This window comes from Labrus bergylta, chromosome 10 (genome assembly GCF_963930695.1).
Source record: "Labrus bergylta chromosome 10, fLabBer1.1, whole genome shotgun sequence".
In the NCBI taxonomy this organism is placed as follows: domain Eukaryota; kingdom Metazoa; phylum Chordata; class Actinopteri; order Labriformes; family Labridae; genus Labrus; species Labrus bergylta.
Genome location: NC_089204.1, coordinates 17,400,207 through 17,422,139, shown reverse-complemented (window position 1 = coordinate 17,422,139; position 21,933 = coordinate 17,400,207). Strand labels below are relative to the sequence as shown.

At 39.5% G+C, this 21,933-nt stretch overlaps 1 protein-coding gene across 7 annotated transcripts in view; it reads left to right on the top strand.

Annotated features, from left to right (window-relative positions):
* The window catches only part of LOC109997360 (girdin), a 63,569-nt gene that overhangs the window by 22,426 nt on the left and 19,210 nt on the right, over window positions 1-21,933 (top strand). For all 7 annotated transcript variants that reach the window (XR_010667040.1, XR_010667041.1, XM_065959518.1 and 4 more), the window contains exons 4-17: window positions 3,714-3,783; window positions 10,472-10,530; window positions 11,187-11,270; window positions 11,503-11,643; window positions 12,506-12,678; window positions 15,758-15,839; window positions 16,527-16,685; window positions 16,977-17,123; window positions 17,239-17,383; window positions 17,988-18,166; window positions 19,335-19,472; window positions 20,161-20,344; window positions 20,477-20,607; window positions 20,783-21,076. Coding sequence is in view for 5 of the 7 variants with exons in the window: in XM_065959518.1 (XP_065815590.1) it covers window positions 3,714-3,783; window positions 10,472-10,530; window positions 11,187-11,270; window positions 11,503-11,643; window positions 12,506-12,678; window positions 15,758-15,839; window positions 16,527-16,685; window positions 16,977-17,123; window positions 17,239-17,383; window positions 17,988-18,166; window positions 19,335-19,472; window positions 20,161-20,344; window positions 20,477-20,607; window positions 20,783-21,076 (1,986 nt within the window). In the remaining 2 variants the exon portion in view is untranslated. The remainder of the gene's footprint in view (window positions 1-3,713; window positions 3,784-10,471; window positions 10,531-11,186; window positions 11,271-11,502; window positions 11,644-12,505; window positions 12,679-15,757; window positions 15,840-16,526; window positions 16,686-16,976; window positions 17,124-17,238; window positions 17,384-17,987; window positions 18,167-19,334; window positions 19,473-20,160; window positions 20,345-20,476; window positions 20,608-20,782; window positions 21,077-21,933) is intronic.

Here is a 21,933-nt window from a genome sequence, read left to right as displayed (position 1 = left end):
ACTGTGAGCCCACCAATATAGCTGTAATGGAATGATCCTTGTGTACGACTGTGAGACTGACGTTTGACTGAGGCTCTCTCGAACAAATCGTAGAATATTCGACAATTTTGGGTCACCACTAGGATTTGGTCTTACTGTTAATTTGTTAACCACTTTTGTCCAGCTCCAGCCCCTTCAGTAGATAGCAACCTACAAAGTTGAATTGGAGATTTAGCTTTAACCCACACCATTTGGTTTGTAATGTGTACATGGGGCAGCACGCCACAGTGAGGAAGCTATTAAACATTTACACTTCCATGTGCTGGAGTAAAGACACAGTTGTCTTACTTCTGGGAACATGTATCAAGCATCTGGTCCGCATGAGTTTAGTAGCACTGCAATCTTTTAAAGTGTTATAATGTCAGATAGAGAGTTAAAATAACTAAAAGTAACAGAAGCTCAACGTGTTCTATCAGAAAGCTCCAAGCTAACAGAGCGACACATACTAACCAGCAGTTCGATGGATCCTTGAAATTGGAAGGAGAGGAAGGAAAAGTGATGCTGCATTGGCATAGTGCTGATCTTAGGTCATGACATTGCACGTTACAGATTTTCTCTTTGCACACTGTTTAACTAAAGAGATGAAAAACAGTTGAATAATCATTTTGTGTTGAACCATTCATGCCAAAATCACATTTTGTCTGCACTTAAGCTAGATTTTGAATTTGCCTTGTTTGGTTAAAGATACTGGTACTTGAATCCGTTGAAGTCTTCAACTTTTTAGTTGTGATACGATTGTTTGACTGTTAACATAAGAGTCTGACCAAAAGCACAGCCTGAATGTTGTGCTCGCACAGCAAACACATGCTGCCGTTGAAGAGGACAGGTGTGAGTGTGTGTTGGTTGGAGAAGTGGTCAGGAGAATGACAGGTGGTTGTGCACAGAAGGAATGTGTGTGTGTGTGTATGTAATGCTTTACTACTAATCCAGTTTAATGTAGATTTTAGTTGCTTTGCCCTTTACAGCCTTGTCTGTTTCTGTCAAAATGGACTGTCACAAGTTTAACAGAGTGCAATGGCTGTTGGGCACATAAAATATCCCTTTGTGAGAAGCCAACTGTGACTGTCTGAGCCACTCTGATCATTCAGTCTGATGCTTATGAATTCAATCTGTCTTCAGACACTATGGCTGTTTGGTCATTTCTGAATAAATAGGTTTGATTTTTATCATCCTCTGTTGCAGGGTAACCATACAACATTATATAATATTTCGATTAAATGTATTTTAAAAGTAGTTTCATCTGCTGATGTCCAAACCTGGACGAAAAAACGAGAGTAAAGGCTATGTTTTCATGTTCATAGTAATCCACCCTGAATAGCAGATCTTAATTGTTTATCTATAAAGTAATAGTCTCATTAATTATGGTTGATTAAATAATGCCTGTTTTTTTTTTTTTTAATCAATAAGAGAATCATGAAACTTTCTTTGCAAGCTCCATACCAGTGTAAACAGAGACATGGACAGACAGAACAGTTGGGGTCAGTACATTCGTCACCACTGAAAGAAGTATAGTTACAGCCATGCTCCTGATCTTATAATTGTGACTGACATGTGGTCTGACCTACACTTTGACCTCCATCACTTTGCTGTCAGCTTTTTTGTTTTTATTTGCATGTGTTCGTGTAGGTCTAAGCATGGCCCTGCTCCTCCTCTTCATTAGATTTTATCAGCACCTAAAAAAATGACAGACCCACCCTCATCAACTCAGTTACAAAATACTCAAAGCACTTTAAACTACAGTGTGATTTAAAACTTGTGGTTTGAGAATCTTGTTTGTCAGTCAGACTTGATGCCACTATCAGTGTAACCAGATGTGAGTGAAGCACTGTAAAGCTACCACCATCTTCCTCTGTAACACAATGTTATTAGAGCCTCTGCAAAAGTAGAATATAGCTAACTTGTTTTTGTTTTTCTTTCAATTCAAAACAATTGCAAACACATATGTTGGTACTTCAAACAACATGTACAAAGTGTACAAAGAGGTATATGGAAGAAAATAGCAACTGAATAATGATGTCATAAACTTATTGGACGAGGGAATCCAAATATAGCTTTTTAAAAGTCTTAACACTTGTATAAATGTGCACTTTAGATTTTTAAAGATTCCTTTTTATGGTGCTGATTATTTTAGGAATAATTGAAATCAACACAGACTGTTGTATGTTTAACTAAATAAAACAGCGAAATGACCAAATGATGTCAGATTTCCTGCCCCACACCCCCCTTCACTTCCATTATGAGGTAATACAATATGTATAAGGCAGATGGTTACAGCAGGAGGAGGAGGGATGGAGGGGGGAGGGGGGACGGGACGGCGGACGGGTGTCTCGAAATCCCCTTTCTTATATAAGCCTCTTTTTCATGACATCAGCAGAACCCTGTGAAAACAAGTCAAATTGTCAGGTCAAACGAGTGCACTCTACTCGCTTCCATCAGGTAAACATAAAATATTCAAGTTATGTGACCTTCAAGTCTTTTCTGCTCACAGAGACATTTCTTCTTTTTCATCACTACTCTGCTTTGGAATTAGTTTATACTTCTCTAAAGGTTGGGATTGTATAAATCTTTTGACAAGCATTTCTTGAGTCATGGCCTCCATGTGTCATGAATAATTCATTAAATGAAATAATGTCAGTCCTGGTTATGGTTTAGTGCCTTTACTTAGCATCATGTTTGTTACTGCAAAACCTTGAGAATAAATGTATGTAAATACATGGATGTGGATGAGGAAGATAATAAGTTGTTTTGGTGGATTCATGTTAGGTCTTTGTAAATAATATAACAGCAAACAGACTACAGACTTGCTCCTTTTGTAACATATCTTGAGATAAAATCTGTCAAGAATTTGCGCTATAAAAATGAAATAAATTGAAAGATCGATTGATTGAACGTTTTGAGCGATTGATGATTTAAATCATACATAAATGAGGTTCTGCCCATGTTTACCGGCTGTGTGTCTGTGTTGGTATGTGAACATATCATGGATATGTTTGTGTGACGGTTGTAAATTGCAGTTCATGTTTTCATTTTGGGTTTCATGATTGACGTGAATGGAGGGAGACCTGAGGCAAAACCCACACTGGCAATTGAACCCACATAAATACCACTGTCACTTGCATCATCTCACACACACAGAAATACACTTAAATTGGATAGTATCACAACATGAGACGATGGCCCTTTGCCACTATAGATGATCCTAACTTTCAAATTAGCTTTCCTTTTGGCTATATTTATAATCTTAAGTCTTAATTGTGCCTGTACTGAAATGTATTCTTCGGCCTTCTTCTTTCTTCTGATTGGAAATGACATTACGTTTTACCTATCGTCTTTTACACTGTGAATGTTTTAGGACAGTTTTTGTAGTAATACTGAAGGCTGTCAAGAAGGGGCATGTGAACTGAAACCCTCTGCTTCCTCAGTGTGATATTTGGAGAAAAAGTAACCTAATTTGGACAAACATGTGTAAAAGCAATTATTTCAAAAGTTGACCATTAACTATACCTTACAGTAAGTGTCTGAATCTTCCATTGACATTTTAGCAAAACACACTGCTATGGACAAACTTCAACACTCAAAAAGCTCCGCTGAACTAAAACATCCAAGTCATGTTGGCCTAATTAGGTTGAAGTTAATAAGAATTAATCGATGCTTTGTACTTCTTTTTGTTATAGGAGACTCTCCAGCAGCTTGTGATGATGCCTTTACCAAATGTACTGGTACTGGGAAGGAACCCTTTGTCTGGTAAGTGTCAATGCACTGAATAACATCACAATACAGGTTCATGTATTTACCAAGCAGAGAATGATTCGTCCCTGCTGCTAGACGTGCGTCTTGTTAAATCAGGACAGCAAGTATACACATACAATGCTTTAATTAGTCGACACTCTATAAGAATTCACCAAAAGACACATCTGCTTTTCGAGTGCTTTGATGTTTGAAATTAATTTCTCCCAACTGTAATTATCCAGACATATTTTTCCTATTGTTCAGACATTCAGTTAATAGCTTTATATTTGACAATATGGACTAGGGCAGGCAAAATCTATTCACTTCTACCACCTAGAGTATTAACATCCTTATCCCTTTGTTCAGCAGAGCCTTGACCTGTTTAACCCAGCCATGTCATTTGATATGTCTGGGCAGCAGCATCCAAGCAACAGTGGTGCAGTGTCAAGTGTTTGCATTTCATATAAAAAAAAAAACACATTTTGAAGCAGCTTGACCTCTGCAGCCCTGAGTGCTTCTTGATACCCCTGTGTGACGTTGATGAAGCCACTGACTTGTTAAAGATAAAAGTGTCCTGGCTGTGAAAATGAAAGCTCTGTGTTGATAAAAGGAGTGATATGGGATACAAGATGTTTGTCTTTATGCGGATGTAGAACAACTTCTCAAACAATGACCCCATGACAGATCCTTTGCTTAACCCTTACAAGTGATCTGTTGTTTTACTTTTCAAATAGTGTCCTAATGAAGATGAATAGCATATACTGGTACTTACATTTCTGCAATGTTATTATCAGCTTTACAAAGAGAGTTGTCCTCCAGCTCAGCTGGCAGAGCTTGTTGAAAGATGTTACCTTTGCAAGCAGGTGAAATTGCTTCCAAATCTTCCCTTTCTCCCTGAGCTGCTTTTGTCACCATTTCAACACGGCAATTGCTGTTATTTTAGGCTTTTCAACACTTCTCAATGGTTGTCCGTGATGCCTCTTTATCTGCCATACGCCCTCATGACGCTTGAAGGGTAAATACAAGAGCAATGAGTGGCTGCATTATGTACACATACATTGTTCTACAATATGTGCACCAGTGATTGTTTTTTTTTTTTCATGCAACGGTAACCTCGTTGTTACTAACAATAAACAAGTTTTAATCACTTAAGACCACACACCATCATCTTTCTGGCCCTTTGTATTTTTAGTAAAATAGTATTTTTTTACATTTATTTTTTTCTAAACGTTTACAGGACCAATAATGACAACAACCATCCGTGGTATACTATGCCATTTTGTTCATTCCTTTCAGTGCTGCTTCCCAGAGATAATCGGCTGTTGGTAATATGAGGTCAAGAGATCAGACCTGCAAAAATATGGTCTGCTGCTGTTTGAATATGTTACATTCAAGTTCTCAGGAGTTCATTTCTCAGGTCCACGTCATACATTGCCTTGAAAATCTAAAGCCTTACACACAGCTCAAGTCATATAAATACTAAAGTAGGCACAATGCAGACAAAATGACAAGAGTGTAGCTTAGAGCTAGTGGCAAAAGGCAGGCAAAAAGCATTAGACTGCATTCCTCTGGGTTTCTTTTTACCCTTTACCCTCTAGCTTGTCAGATAATCATTAAGTCAGTCAGACCAGCGGTGGCTGTAGAGTCTGGCAATCTGGCTCAGCAGCCGCCAGCTGAAAGTCACTGGCCATGTGGCTTTTATTATGCTATCATTAGGGGGCAGGGGACCACTCTTCGTGTGTGTGGGTGCATGCACGTGTGTGTGTTTAGCTGGTGGATGGGGGAGGGGTGTCTTTAAAACAGTGAACAGTGGGAATCACTGTCGTACCCCCAGGCTCTGGTTTACCTATGTCTGCCTTGTATGCATTGTGAGATACACAGACACACTGTTGTTTAGTCTGTCTTTAAGCTGGTGGATATTTAGCAGAAATCTAGTCTAATCTTTTGAAAACTTTACATTTTTGTTCCTTACTTAATGACTCTTGACAAAAAAAGATCTTTGTTATTGTTGCTTAAATTCAGTTTGCACAAGTTTTCCTACTGAAGGGAAAATACTGCATAGCTGTTGCATTGATATGTAGAAATCTTGAATGGAGTATAGATTTTTAAAATCTCTTCCAAATATAAACACTGAAGAATTCATGCTGGCTAGTACAACAACAGTAAAAACAGTGTTTAAGATTAAAGCGTCCCTCAATAAGCAGAAAAACACTGGAGAGGCTGGGAGGCTTGGGGGTCTTTGACAGTTGTTTATTTATTTGTGTACGAGTGTGAAAGAGTAGATCAGAAAAAGTCTGGCCTGCTAATTTAGCACCAGTCAAACACTGTTCCTTGTCTGTAGGTGAATGTTTGTTGTGTTCTATTTTGATGATGTGGCGTCAAGTAGGGCTGGTCAATATATCGAGTTTTTAAGATATATCGATATATTTTCAAACAAGATATAGGGTAAGACAATATCGTTCATATCGATATAGTTCATGTTGCATTAAAATAACGTTATAGAGGTGCCAGGTCTCCTTTTTCTCATCTCACTGATGATGACTGACTGTCTGTCCCTCTTAACCCTGCTCCTCCTCTCTCTCTCTTTTATTGTATTTAAGGAACATTTTTATTTTATAATATTGCTTTTTAAATTCACAAACGGGTAGTTTATTTTCCATGTGTTTTCACTGTTAATAAAATACATATTGATATATATATATATATATATATATATCGAGTATCGCCATCCAGCTAATCAATATCGAGATAAGAGTTTTGGTCCATATCGCCCAGCCCTAGCATCAAGTCAGAGTTTACGCTAGACTTTTTTTTTTTTTTAATGCCAATTTGGTCGTTAAGATCCCAGAATTCTATTCTAGCGATAGAACAACTACCGCTGGTATGCTCTGAATGGCCATACATGCTGTATAACCTACATTTAACAACAATTAAAATTAAGAAGAAAACATCAAAAGCTTTTGTTAATTCATTATCATGCAAGAATTGATTGTATTAAAAGTCCTCTTGGTGCTTTGTACAGAACCACTCTACCCGATGTGCGACTCATTCTCGCAAATCAGGGTTAAATTTAGCTGGATGCGCAGCAAGCTTCAAGGCTTCTGAAGAGAAATGTCTGTCCCCATATTATAAACGGGGAAGTGTTTTGTCAAATGATTCAACAGACAGAGTCGGGGCCTGTGTCCACAGAAAGTATTTGAAGTGCTTGAAGCGCTCACGACCTCCATATATATTACCTCTGTAAAACATTAGATTTCATTCAAGGAAATATCACCAAAAAAAACAATGTAAAGGAGTCCTGTCCTGGCATCAGCAGCAGCTCTACGCCTGGAAATCGTACCCTTTGTTGACAAAGCTGATGACTGTCTCAACTGAGAGCACTGTGAGCGCAGCAACAAAAAACAGCTGACGGCAAGGGTGTTTTTTCACTCAGGGTGCTGAGTGTTTAAAGAATATTTCGGGAAACAGTCCTACATTGTCCTGTTCATATTAACATAGGTTATTCCCAGAGCTGCAATTTGATTTTGTATTTATTTGTTTCTTTGGCAGACTTCCCAGCCAGACATTTGGCCATTGATATCTTTATCTGCCGGACAACCGCACATGATACCGTCCAAAAGCCAGTAAATACCTGCTGACCCTACATCAAGTGTCTTGATTTAAAAAAAAAAAAAAAGGATACAATGGAAATATTTTTTTTCTTTGTGCACATGCTGGGTTGCCTATAGACATTAGCAAAATATATAAATTAAGAAACAATATATATATATTTTGATATCCTTTATTATATATAAATGTTTAACTATCTTGAGGCAGTTCAGCTCAGCAGATTTGACTTGCTTGTGACACAGAACTAAGCTCCTCAAGGTATTTGACACTATCTGCCTCAAAAAGCAAAAATACCATTTTAAAAAAAGAAAGAAATCCACAGTAAGATGGAACGAACGCTCTCTGGCATGCTGTCAAAGCAATATCAGATTGCTTGTACCAATTTCCCAACTGTCATGCAAGTCCTGGAGTCCTGAATGTCTCCATTAATCAGGACGGAAGACAGCGTCGTAGCCAATAATAACACATACACCCAAACACACATTTCTTTCTTCATGTACACTAAACTCACATCCTCACGCAGATTAACAATAGCATCGCAGGAAGAAGGGTTAGTCACTGTCCCTCTGACCTCTTGCTTCCTGCAAAAGGATAAAGCAGAGAGGGAAGAGAGGAGTTGGAAAGGAAGTAAAAATGTGCGAATGCAAACACTCAAGAGGCTCACATGATTTGTAACTATGTTGAAGGAAGGAAGGAAGGATGGGCGTTGCAGTGAATAAATGGATGAATAAAGCAAATGTGTGTAGAAAAGGAGGGATGAGGGAGAGAAGCGGTTCTGAGGAAGAGACAGGTAGCACCTCCTTGAAGCCTCCTTCCCTATGCCGCTGCTGCTAGAGGGAGATTTCTCTTTTCTATTTTTAACCTTTTATTACCCTATTTGCCTTCCTTCTACTCTCTTTATGTTTCTCTTTTTCTTTCTATCTCTCCCTTGTGTTGATTTTGCTCTGTGTTGCTCTCTTTCTTTGTCTCCTTTCTTTTCGGTTTTTCCTTCCTTTTCTACCTCCCTAGCTGTAGAAATGATTTACTGTATGAGGTCCCTAATCTTTCCTACATTGCTCCCAGGTTTGCAGAGCTGCGTAAATCCCTTTCCTGACAGAAACAGGCTCCTGCGGCTTTAATAGAGTACTTTTAAGCCCCGCAGCTGCGAGAATTAAGTTTGATCTTGCTTTATCCTTTTAATTCACGGTTTTCTCATATTCTCTTTTATATGCATGATTTTCTTCTACAACAGAATCAAGAATGCTGATGCGTCTCAGGAATTTCAGTATTTCTTATTTAAGACTGACTAATTCAAGATCTAAATATTTTTCCAATAAATGACTTCAGTTATCTGCCATGGTGGAATATTTTGTGCTGAATTACTTTGTGTAATAAATGTTCAATCAATTTAAGAAACTGTAATGAGGTTTTCTGTGAGTGAAGGGATAACATGAAAGAAACTGAAATCATTCTCTCTTTATAAACTGTATCTCTATTAGTTATTTAATGAAGGTCATTGTAGCTTAGTTTACTCACTTGTGCTGTACTGCCAGAAAGAAATAATTGTTGGATTGCCAGTCTCAGAATACTACACCCTAATACTTATCTTAAAAAAGCTCTTTGTGTCAAGAGACTTTCAAACAACATTTCTGTTTTAGTATACCAACCTGTTCACATTATCTTTAACTGCTGCTAGATTCCTGACCACACTGAGCTGTGGTACAGCTCTCATGCTCACTCCTGATACATGTTTTCTTCACTGACATTTAGATGTGAGGTCCAGTCCAACAGCTGTCAATTTCCCTTTTCATAAGAGAGAAACAAAATGTACTTTCCCCACAATTGATTTTAAATTATCACATGGGTACCTCTGTGCTCAAAACAATGACTTGTTTATCTCCATTGATTGGAGAGAAATGAGAGAAGGAAGACTGATTTGATAGTGTGGAGGATTCTGTAAATTTGATGGATGGATGCTGTCATGGAGCGTCCCAATGGAACTGCCTGTTTCGTTGTGCTCTGCCCTTGTGCTCCACACAGACAGCTCATCTTTTTACTTTATTTGGGGACGATGTTGAGAAGCAGTTTTATTTATCTGATTTATATGGCTTGAGTCATAGATAATAATAGTCTTTCTGTATGTGATGATTGGACATTTGAGCTGTGAGTCAAACAGACCACCCTTCACAACAAACATACTGGTTCTAATCTGGAATTATTATTACTAGAGCCAGACAGTGGGAGCACTCACTACCCCTGGGCCACATGATGAGCTGGCCCTTTCACTCTGTCACACACGCACACACATCCACACCCACACCCACACCCACACCCACACTCAGTCCCAGTATAGAAACAGACACAGATGCTTACAACGTGCATATAGCATACAACTTAGTCACTGTAACACACACCTACACCACCTGGTTTACTGTTTAACCCAAATCCGGCAGATGAGCTCAGGCCTGTTGAGCATGCTAGCAGCTGTTTGTCTGTTTCTGCAGTGTCTGACAATATGTCCTGACATGTGTAGGAGTACTGGAAGCTCCTCCTGCCAGCTCATGACACTGTGGGAAACACTGTGGTACTTCTACTAGAGCAGGGGTTTTTTTATCAGGGGAAAATCATGAAGACCAAAGAATTAAATTAATTTGTAATTTCACATGTTGGAGGGACTGATAGATGCATCCTGCCTCAAGTTATCCAGATGCGCCATCTCAGTCATGACCTGCAAAATCTTGATTGTAGGAAATATATTTAAATGTGTTAGACAAGGCAAAAGTCAAAAGCATCATTGTTATCTGTAACCGGCCGTCATCAATCACCACATCTCTCCTCTGCTGCTAAATGCTGAAGGCAAGGTTTTCCCCCACTATCAGTTCAACATCCATAGAATGTATTTGTTAAGCTCCTTTGTTTGTTTTTACTCTTCCTCCTTAAACCACAAGTTGTGATTGAAAAGACAAAACAGAAACAAGGCACAAATAGACTCGTTCCAATTTTTTTTCACCTTTTTCTTGATTTAGATTGTCATTTTGAATGTAGACATACTTTGAGTGTTTTGGCTATACTCAGAATACTCCATCTTTTTTCTTTTCTTTTTTTTTCCCTTTAGAGCAAGGTCTGGAGGAGACGAAAAAACTGTTGTTGCTGCTACTCGGCTGTGCTGTTCAGGTAAGAGCACACTTTTGTCCACTTCAACATTTGTGCACTCCGTGTGCGTATTTCAAGCGGTTTTCAAGCTGTATTGGTCCAACGCCAAGCAAACATAAGAAACAAAACAAAACATCAATGCCATTGCAACATGATGTCTCTTATGTTGTGAAGCTCTCAAACTGAACAAATTGCTGAAGTTATTGTTATTCTGATTGGACATCTTTTAGTTGTTCAACTGCAAAGAAAACAATTATAAATGTACGGTAATAAATGGTGTCGTAGACCTTTCCTTTTCTTCTGTCAAGCTGGTACTGTATTTCAAACAAGAGCAATTGGCCTTTACTAGCTCAGTTGTTTATGGAAAAATTAAAGTTGCACACGTGAGAAACTCCATCTGAGTGATTAGCACATAAAAGGGCTCAATCTCTAGCGCAGTCTTGTTCTAATCTGATCTTGAGTCAGCAAGGGAGTAAAACAATCTTTGTTCGATCTTGACGGTAAACTTTTTTGAAGTTTTCAGGGGTCTTCCTGAAAACCTGTATTTCAGAGGATTTCCTGTCTTGTGTCTTGATTTTGGTCTACTAACCTCCAGTTGACCTCCAAGCAAGTCGTAAGCATCTAAAAAATGTAACTGTCTTCTCCTTTCTTCCACCCTCTCCCTTCTCTGTTTACAGTGCGAGAGGAAGGAGGAATACATTGAGCGTATCCAGACTCTGGACTTTGACACCAAAGCTGCCATCGCGTCCCACATTCAAGAGGTATTTCTCCTCAATAATGAGCGAATCTAGAGAGACAATTAAGATATTTAAGGTCTTTGGCCACAGTATCAGTCGTCTAATGTACTTTCTACACGTAGTTCAATCTTATCATTGAGTTCAAAGTTTTGATACATTTCTAAAAATGTTTTATGAATGAACATTTGGACAACAGTCTTTCCTCTACATTGAGTGACAACGAAAGTTATGGATGATGTAATGTTTGATATTTTAGGTAACTCACAATCAGGAGAATGTAGTGGACCTGCAGTGGTTGGAAAGTGGGGAAATACCTCCTGAAGACACGGACAGCCTCTCCAGGAACCTGGCTTTCCACCTCAAACGCCTGGTGGATGAGAGGGACACACAACTGGAAGTAATGACAAACATAAATATAGTTTTTGTGTGCATGTGTGTGCATGTTTGATTCGAGATTTTTTGAGCTGTATTGACCTTTCCTGGAACTACAAATTTCAACAACGGAAGAAGTAAGTGCTCTTAAGATGGCAAGAGCACAACAAGGAAATTTGTTCATTTGTAGGCAGGTTTGATCTTCTGTTCCTTTTTTTTGTAAATGTCTGTTTCAGTTCTACCAACAGGTTTTGCTTATGAAACGAGGAACTTCTTTTCAGCTCATGTGGAAACTTTTCCCCTTTTATGCTCTAACCACAAGAGAGCAGCCTTTAGGAAGGAAGGGTTGAAACTGTTAACTCTCATGGATGGAGGTTGTGTGTGTGTGTTCTGCTTAGTTTATGCGTCATTAAACGAGTTTCCAACCCATATGATGCAGATGCCTACCACTGATGTAGCTGATGCTTGTGTGTGGGTCTTTTTGTGTGTCAGGGGTCCTAATAGCCTCCAGATTATCACTCTGCTGTCCAGCCGCTCTCAATTAAAATCCCATTTCCTGTCATGGTCCCTGGATGAAAACAGGCTGTGCTTGGGACTGTGGATGTAGTTTATGCCCTATCGTATGTGGTCCTGTTTTGGGTAGTGGGGATGCTCTAGATGACTCCATGAAACTGCTGTCCTCCATGCCTCTTGTAAATGTTACTTCCATTTTAACTAATAGCAAGAATGGTTGGTCCTGCCAAGTTTACTATAGTTACATAAACTTAATGTCTTTTGCTCTACGTCTAGTGTGTTGAATGATTTTTCCTGATTGCACAGCCTGACTTCTGTTAATGGTCTCTTGAACTCCTCACACTTTACGTCTTCTTTTTCCTCTTTCCATTCAGACTATAGTGGAGTTAACTCAGGAGAGAGACTGTGTGCAGCTCTCCCCACTGGCTCCCTGTCCAACCCAGTCTCCCGGGGACTCCCCCAGTATGAGGAGGACCGAAAGCCGACAGCACCTCTCTGTGGAGTTGGCTGATGCCAAGGCCAAAATCAGACGCCTTAGACAGGAACTGTGAGTACCATAGCTTTACCAGCTAGATAAGTAATTCATGAAATAGAACTAAGAGGGGAAAAAAAACAGAAACTATTCATACAAAAACATCATTCCTGGAAATAGACGTTGAATACGGACTATTGTTTGCCACTGTAGTTCTCATTTTAGCTTCTCTCTTTGTCATGTGCATCATTTTGAACTGGGAACTTAGTTGTTTGCTATGAGTTTATGGTCTTAGTTGTCAGCCCTCTGGTAACTGTTAGTTTTAATGACTGTACTTAAGCCTAGAGCTAAAAAAAACAATGATGACAATGCATAAGGGACACTTATGGAGACCAGCGATCCATTCCCACCATACATCTGTATTACTCATGTCAAACCCAGTAGCTGTGATGTCAAACTGCAGCACACAAAGAGACACCAGCATAATACTAATATCGTAAACCTCGGTGAGGTCTTTTAAATTCTGCTATGAATAATAGAGCTGCCCTTTTAAGTGCTATGATCCCTTGACAGACAAAGGCTTAATGGTCAACACAGATAAGATAGAAAATAAGGGGCAGCTTCTTAGGAGGGGAAGTATATAAATGTTGCACAGCAATTACAGCTTGTGTTTCAGACTGTCTGGCGTCATGATGGTGGCGTTAAATACTTGATAGTTCCTGTGGATGTCAGAAGACCGTCCTTAATTTATAAAATGTTTTCAGTTTAAGTCCACACTGAAGAGATTCTGAGATTATATTTCTATGTTCTGTATCCAGCCATATAACATGTAGACACTAGTCCACCATCATCTCAACAGTTTTAAAATGAAGGCAACCTCTGGATATTTTCTGTCTGAACTGTAGTCAGTTAAAAACAAATGGCCTCAAACGTTAAGCATTAGGTCGTATTTGAAAGTTGGTAATTGGGCCTTGTGTTTTGCAGGAGATATTATTGTGTGTCCTTTTGTCAAAAACACAGGACAATGTGTGAGGGCTAAATGCAAACAAGAACTATGGTTCTTAAACAATTGGCTGTATTCAGAATGATGGAGTGCAGGTCACCCTCTGATTAGTCGCATACAAACAGTGAAAAGGCCCTAAACTCATTCATCGTGGCTCTCAGTGAAAAGATCTGGCATTCATCGTTATAGACATCTCTCATGAACATTTACTAAGCAGATCTTAATAGGGCTACTGAACAACCTCCCACAAGCTGGTGAGTTATTTTGTTTGTTGGTTCCTATGGTTTTGTTAACTTGATGCTGTGATGCATGGCCATCTCATGAAAATATCTGCCCATCACAGATGAGGAACAAAGGATGAAGTATTTGGTCACATGGTTCAAGTTTTTGCTGTGAGGCAGAAGAGGAGTGTGTTGTTGTGCATGCACAGGCACAGATATATTAACATCTATTCTGTCTGTGCATACAAATTTAGATTTGTCTGCAGTTAGGTCAAGTGTGTGTGTGCATGCATGCGTGCATGCATGCGTGCATGCGTGCATGCGTGCATGCGTGCATGCGTGCGTGCGTGTGTGTCTGATGGAGACCAGGTCAGAGCCTGAGGGTATGGTTCTGTGTTCCCACAGTGGTCTGTTTGTTAATGTTTATGTTTAAGCTACTGTTTCTCTGATTTTTTTTTTTTTCTCTCCCACTGTCCAAATCCACACACACACAGTTTAAACCTTGTTAGTATTAAATAAATGAATGGTACATCCCCCCAACACAGTCAGGGTTGTTTGAGAATATTACTTGCAATCACAGTTAATTAGACAAACCAAGCTACAACTAATACAGTCACAAAATTAAAAAAGGCTACTGTTTTTTTTTTTTTTTTAAACTGTTGGAGAAAGGTTATTATGGAGATTTTTTTAAGCTACACTTTTTGGTGCTGTTGAATTGTATCGCAATATATCATTTGTTCCCACTCTATATATCACTGAGTAATAGTGAAATGACATGACAACTCTCTGCATTGTGGTTCAACAGCATATCAAACTACATCGAAACCTTAGGATTTAATGCATGGTTGAACTGAGAAGTTCAGGACTGAAGCAGTGGCAAATTATCAACCATTTACTCTTCCGGACTCTCTAAGTTTGGGGTCAAATGGCCATAACAACTTAAGGAGCAGATAATTTACAAATGATAAAAATCCCCTGAGATGCAATGCAGGAATGTTCTTCTAGCTTGAATAAGTTACAACCACACTCCATGTGCACACATCGCATGCAAAATGACCCATCTGTTGCTTCAGAATAAATCAAGAGCATGGGTTTTAGCTCCATCGTCAGATTTGCATAAGTCTGTTTTAGCTGTTTAGATGCTGTCTCCCCCCTTTCTGTTTGTCATTGTGTTATTTTGAGTCTGATGTCCAGCTGAAGCTATATGTGGCTAAGGCAAGAAACAACATTGTATCCTCCTGACCCCCACAGATTAACACACATCAGACACAGAGAACAACACTAAGAGTTAGTTGGTTGATAAATGTTCTGAAATCAACATGTGAGTTGCTGATATTTCTAACTCAGATTCATCTAATATAATCAAAATTAATTGACTCTGCTGTGTGTCTATTCTAACATCATTTAGAAAGCTGACTCTTCAGTTTAACATTCTGTCTAATAATATAATCTAGTTAAATATTATCTTTCTATTCAGTGTTGACATCACTTAGAACTCCTGCATTATGGATACAAAATGCCACTGAACTAAATCTAATATACCGAAGTAAAATCAGCAAACTATGCTATGTGTAACTATTCTATGTAACCATGTCAATAGTCTGCTGCCATTAAATGATTTATATATAGCTTTGAAATGGAAACAGCCCAACAGGGATGCCCTTAATACACTGACGGAAACACACTCATGCACGCACCCTTAAAAAAACTTGGTACATCATTTTTGATATGTGGCTTTGACCAAATCAATTGAGCAAGAAAGATCAACAACAAAAAACAAATTCTACACTTTGCCTCTGAGAAATGTGTTCCTCTTTTGCACATGGCTTTCTTTCTATCATTCCTCTATATGCTACATTCTTCAACTTTTCTCAATTTTTTTCTCCCTTCAACATCCCTCCCTTCTATCTCTTTTTTTTTTTTTTTTTAGAGAGGAGAAGAGTGAGCAGCTCTTGGACACAAGGCAGGAGCTTGAGCACATGGAGGTGGAGCTCAGAAAGCTTCAGCAAGAGGTAATGTCACAATAAGCACACACACACACACACACCACACACACAACTTCATCAACAATACACAATCATTTATTATTATGATTTCATTTTCCCTTCTTCTGAAACTTCATCCTCTTCCTAAGTACTTTGTTTCTGCAGTGCTGCCAGGCTTTAATCAGCCAGCTAGTGACTTAGCTCATTAGGAGCTATTAGCGCTATCTTTAGTCCGGCACTTGGCTTTTGATTTGGATGAGGCGGTATGCTGCCTGGCTGGCTGACAGACTGAATGCTGTAAACAAGGCGGATAAGTGCAGGGCATGGATGCATGTGCGTGTGTGTGTGCGTGTGTGTGTGTGTGTGTGTGTGTGTGTGTGTGTGTGTGTGAGAGCAGATACTTGTATGTGATAATTAAGACTGTGAAGGGTTTGTTTTTTTCCTTATCCCTTACGTAACGGGCAACTCTCAGGCTGTAAGTTGTTAACAGATAATCTTCTAGTCATACAAGATAACTGTCACTGAACCCACTGACTTTGAAAAGAAAATCTTTGGTTTTGCTTCCTGATTGATCATCTTCATTAGTTTGATTTGTTATTTGGAGAAAAGCTCTCGTTAATAATTTTTTTTGCAAATATTTCAGAACATTTAAATACGTTCCCTTGTAATCATGCTCTGTTTTTTTTTGTTTTTTTTGTCTCTCAACTCCCGCAGAGCTTCCAGTTGCTGTCAGACGCTCGCTCAGCTCGGGCCTACCGTGACGAGCTTGATGCACTCAGAGAGAAAGCAATCCGTGTTGACAAGCTTGAGAGCGAGCTGAGTCGATACAAGGAGAGACTTCACGATATTGAGTTTTACAAAGCCAGAGTGGAGGTACACAAATGCACATAGAGTGACACTGCATGCAAACATATCAGTATGTGTGTGAAACAGAAGCCCCCTGGAGTACTTGAGCATCATGCTGTTGAAAAAGGAACTAGATAATAGACTTAATTATTATTAACAGTGGAGGAAAACAGTCATAATGTTTTGACCAAATATACTGTAGATAACTTGATATACTAAAATGTTCAATTTAAAATGTGTTGCTTGAATGTTTGTGCTATCTTTAGTGTGTTTTGTTGACTCATATAAAATTCTCTTCTGATGCTGTGGTTTCTGTAGGAGCTGAAGGAGGACAACCAGGTAATGTTGGAGACTAAGGCCATGTTGGAGGAACAGCTGGATGCTAGCCGGACCCGGTCAGACAAACTGCACCTCCTGGAGAAAGAAAATCTTCAGCTCAAATCCAAGATTCATGACCTGGAGATGGTGAGAATTCACATCTGTTTTCCAGCAATGAGTTCTGAGATTTGATTTTACAGTTATCAATGAGGGTTAGAGTTAGTGGAGCTGTCTTTCAAGTTTATGTCTCTGTTATCTTCAGGAGAGAGACATGGACCGTAGGCGCTTGGAGGAGTTGTTGGAGGAGAACCTTGTGCTCGAGATGGCCCAGAAACAGAGCATGGATGAGTCTCTGCATCTGGGCTGGGAGCTGGAGCAACTATCCAAGACACCAGAAATGACAGAAGGTAAAAAGATTATGGAGCCAGAGATCTTTACATAACCAGAGAAGAAGTTTCTTTTTGTTGACTGCCTACTTGAGTAAGAAAACAAGTTGTTAAGGAAAGTGAAGGGAAGAGGGTATGGAGCCGAAATACCTTGCAGCTAAAGTCAAGTCAAGTCTAAATTGGCCAGGTTGAAGTCTGCAAATGGCCAACAAACTGGGCTTTGGTCATTGGCTTTTGGCCCTGGCATCTTCCCCATGGCATATACCAGTCTCCACTGGGTTTTCTTTCCACTTGGTTAAGTTTAAATTAATATTCAATGGCTCCTGGAGGATAATCTGTGTTTGGATCATAAAAGCTGTAAAGAGGTTTAATTAGCCAGGGATCTGGATAAAGACTTTGTTTATGTGTGTGTGTGGGTAGGGTGTTGTTTATTAAACAGCACTTTAAACACCTACAAAATAAACCCTGGGGCTTTTTATTCATACATTTTGAACTGATATATGGTTATCTTGGAAGTATAATATTTCTCTGGAGTGAGTTTTGCCTCTTCCCTGCTTTGTTTTAAAAAAAAAACGATTTTGCTTTGTTTGATTTAATTTTTAGAATTTAATTTTTTTTATTTCAGCCCCTCAGAAGTCTCTGGGTGAGGAGGTGAATGAGCTGACCTCAAGTCGCCTGTTGAAGCTGGAGAAAGACAACCAGGCCCTGCTGAAGACTGTGGAGGAGCTTAGAGGAGCAGCCGGTCAGGAGACTGTCTCAAAACTAGCAAAACTCAACCAGGAAAACCAGAGACTGAACCTGAAAGTAAGCCATGAGCTGTGTGATGTGTGATGTGTTGCCTCATGTGGTTGGATTAGGGTTGAGTTAGTGGGTTAAGTGGGGTTAAGTGAAAAGTTTTAATTTCCTGCTTTTATTTCAGGAGAAACATGAGAAGTATTTAATGACAAAATTACCCCCAGCAAATAGAAAACTCCTAAAATAATAGTTTCTAACACAATGTTCATTTTTGGATGGGGAGGACCTCTGTGCCTGCAAGAGTCCCAGTACAGCTAACGTTATCTGACCAGGACCAAACTTCATTACAACAAACGCCTACTACACTTAAGCCACTGCCTTACAGAGCAACACTGTTAAGAGCCATACATCTAATATGCATTACCCCCCCCCCCCCCCCAAGATTAGCATATTGCATCAACACTCCTCCTGTAATATATCTCCCTTAGACTTGACTTTAGGTCTTTTCAGAAATAAATAAGAGAAAGCGGGATAGAAAGTCTCAAGATGGGTGAATAGGGGGATGAATGCAAAGCTGTAAATCAGGCAGCCCTCCATTGCCTTTTCCTTTCCAGTCTCTGACACTTGAACGCCCCTCACTAAGAGAGGTCTCTCAGCTTTTCTCAGAAACATAAGCCTCTCTCTCTCTGCCCTCTGAATAAAAACCTTCAAATTGTGTTTTCTCTCACAAAGATAAAACCCAGAGAGGGAAGTATATTTCTGAGTAACTTGGCCTAAAGCTGAAAACACGGCTTAGCATTTCAATGCAGCTGCTGGTAGATTTGAACCACAGAAATTCTCTCATTTAATGTGTGTGTGTTTGCATGCATGTAGATTAACTTGTGTGTTTCTCTGCAGAGTTGTGAAAGAACGAGTATGAATGTTTTATGTTTTTTTTTCCTCATTGACTAATGATTACATTAAATTCTTTAAGAGTGGTTATCATAGGGTAACATACCAACATAAGTTATTCACAAAAATAATGTCAAAATACAGATGATACTGCAACATAGGATATGATGCAGGACAAACATGTGCAGGGAAAATATGCCTGAATAGATGCACAAGAGCTGACAGTAAATGTTTTACAACAGTTACAAAACTGCCGTCAGCTGTCATTATGAACAACCACCAAAACATTAAAACCTAATCAAGAGGGGGAGACATTTTAAAGTGTTTTGTACATTTTTGTTTTCAGTTGGAGCAGCTGGAGAGTGAACTGACAGCAGACAGAGATTCGCTCCGCAGCTCTGAGTCACTCAGTACCGACCTAATGAAAGAGAAGGCTTTACTGGAGAAGACTCTGGAAACACTCCGAGAAAACTCTGAGCGACAGGTACACTTACTATTTTTATAACATCAGTAGAAACTTTTAAGGTTCATTGTATGCTGTGGGTAATAACTGATGCTGTGTCATTTTTGGGGTTCCTTATTTTTTGCAGAAGGATAGATTATTGAGTGAACAGACTTGTTTTGTCAAGACAGCAAAACATTTAAGCGCATTTACATTAGTATTTTATGGAGACCCTTCATCACATGTGGCCATCATGTCCTTTAAAACATACACTGTAAAATCTGGTGTATAAGAAGCACTTTTGACACCTAAGATGGCAGATGGTACTAAAAGAGCTGCACAGAAACTGCACGTTGTGGACCTCACTGAACACAATAGAAATCGTCACACATGAAGACAGTTTAAACCTTTTTTTTCCTCTTTGGGAGACTCCCAAAAACAGACTGCATCTTATATACCAATTCGACTTATATTCCGGGTTTCACTGGAATTTATGTTGCAGTCTGTAAGCATGTGGTCAGATGCACCATTGCTTTATCTTTCATTAAATATTAGCTTTATTACCAGTTCCTCCTTAAACCAGTACTGAAAGATCTAAAACATTTTTTCATTACCACAATCAACATGTGGGAGAGGCCTGCCGTATAAACCTGATGAAGTTGTGAGATAATTTAACATCTCTTAAAAATATCATCATGGTGTCATTGAAACTCTGATGTCTGCCCTGTAGCTGAAGGATCTGGAGCAGGAGAACAAGCACCTGGGACAGACTGTGTCGTCTCTGCGTCAGCGCTGCCAGGTCGGTGCTGAGGCCCGGGTAAAAGATGTGGAGAAAGAGAATCGAGTTCTCCATGAATCCATCTGTGAGACCACCGCTAAACTCAATAAAATGGAGTTTGAAAGGAAACAACTACGTGAGTGGAATGTTTTTGATCCTAAAGGACTCAGTATCATACTGTTAATTTTATTTTCCATCCTTTTTTTTTTTCTTTTTTTTTACCTGGAATAACATTGAAATTGTGTGTGTGTTTTTTTTTAAATTCCAGGTAAGGAGCTTGAGGTGATGAAGGAGAAAGGTGAAAGAGCAGATGAGTTGGCAATTCAGATGCAGAAGCTGGAAAGGGACAACGAGAGCCTGCAGAAGAAAGTTGCCAGCCTTGGAATCACCTGTGAAAAGGTTCATTTAATTTTTTGCCTGGTCTCTGCGTTAAGATGATTCTTTTCTCTGCGTGAGTCTTTACCATTGAAACAAAATAAAGAATTATCAAAAACATTTAGTGCTGTGTTAGGAACACAAGAAAAATGTTCTGCTTTTTCTCTACTTAATCTGCCACTAATGTGTGTGTCTGTAGGTGTCTTCTTTGGAGAAGGAGAACTCTGAGCTGGAGTCAGAGGGCCGTCGTATGAAGAAGAAGCTGGATGCTCTGAAGAACATGGCCTACCAGGTGGAGGCTGTGGAAAAGGAGAACTCTCAGATAGAGCAGGAGAACCTGCAGCTCCGACGCTCTGCTGAGATTCTCCGGTCTGCGGGGGCTAAGGCCGCTCAGCTAGAAGCGGAGAATAGGGAGCTGGAGAGTGAGAGGAGCCAGCTGAAGCGCAGCCTGGAACTGCTCAAAGCCTCGTCAAAGAAAACTGAGAGATTAGAGGTGAGACTTCATCACTGCGGGTTGTTCTGTAAGTACTTCTGTGGCAGAGCAGTAAGACTTAGAAAAAAGGCAATCATGTGGGGCAAGAAGCTTTTTAAGGAGTAACAGGCAGACTACTACCAATTGTAATGAGATGAGATGAGATTCAACTTTATTGTCATTACACATATACAAGTATAGAGTAACGAAATGAGGTTTGACATCTCACCAGAAGTGCAAATAAGCGGAAAGTGCAAGAGTCTGTGCTATGTACAAGTAATTACAAAATTTACAGATGTAGACTAAAAAAAGTGAATTATTAGGTATATCTGGATGGCTGGATTAATGGGATGCTATAAATATAAATAAATGCTATAAATATAAGTGTATTCTTAGGATTATAATATACAGATTAAGGTGCAGTGAGCATGCTATACTAATAATATACAGATTAAGATGCAGTGAGCATGCTATACTAGTTTACAGATAATATAAAGAATATGGACATAATATGAACATACTATAATACAATAATACAGGTGGATGAGAGATGTGTGTGACCAGGAGGAGTGGTGGGGGGATGATGGGTGTGAGGTGATATGCAGGGGAAAGGGGGAGGTCAGCAGGGGGCGGAGAGAGAGAGAGAGAGAGGGAGAGAGAGAGCGAGAGACAGAGTTCAGAGTTCGGGGGGTAGAGTTCAGTAGAGAGACAGCTCTGGGGAAAAAGCTGTTCCTCAGTCTGCTGGTTCTGGTCTGGAGGCTTCTGAAGCGCCTACCGGAGGGCAGGAGGGTTTAAAAGTCTGTGGGCAGGGTGGGAGGAGTCTTTAAGGATGCCGTGAGCTCGCCGCAGACAGCGTTTTCTTTGGACATCCTCAATGG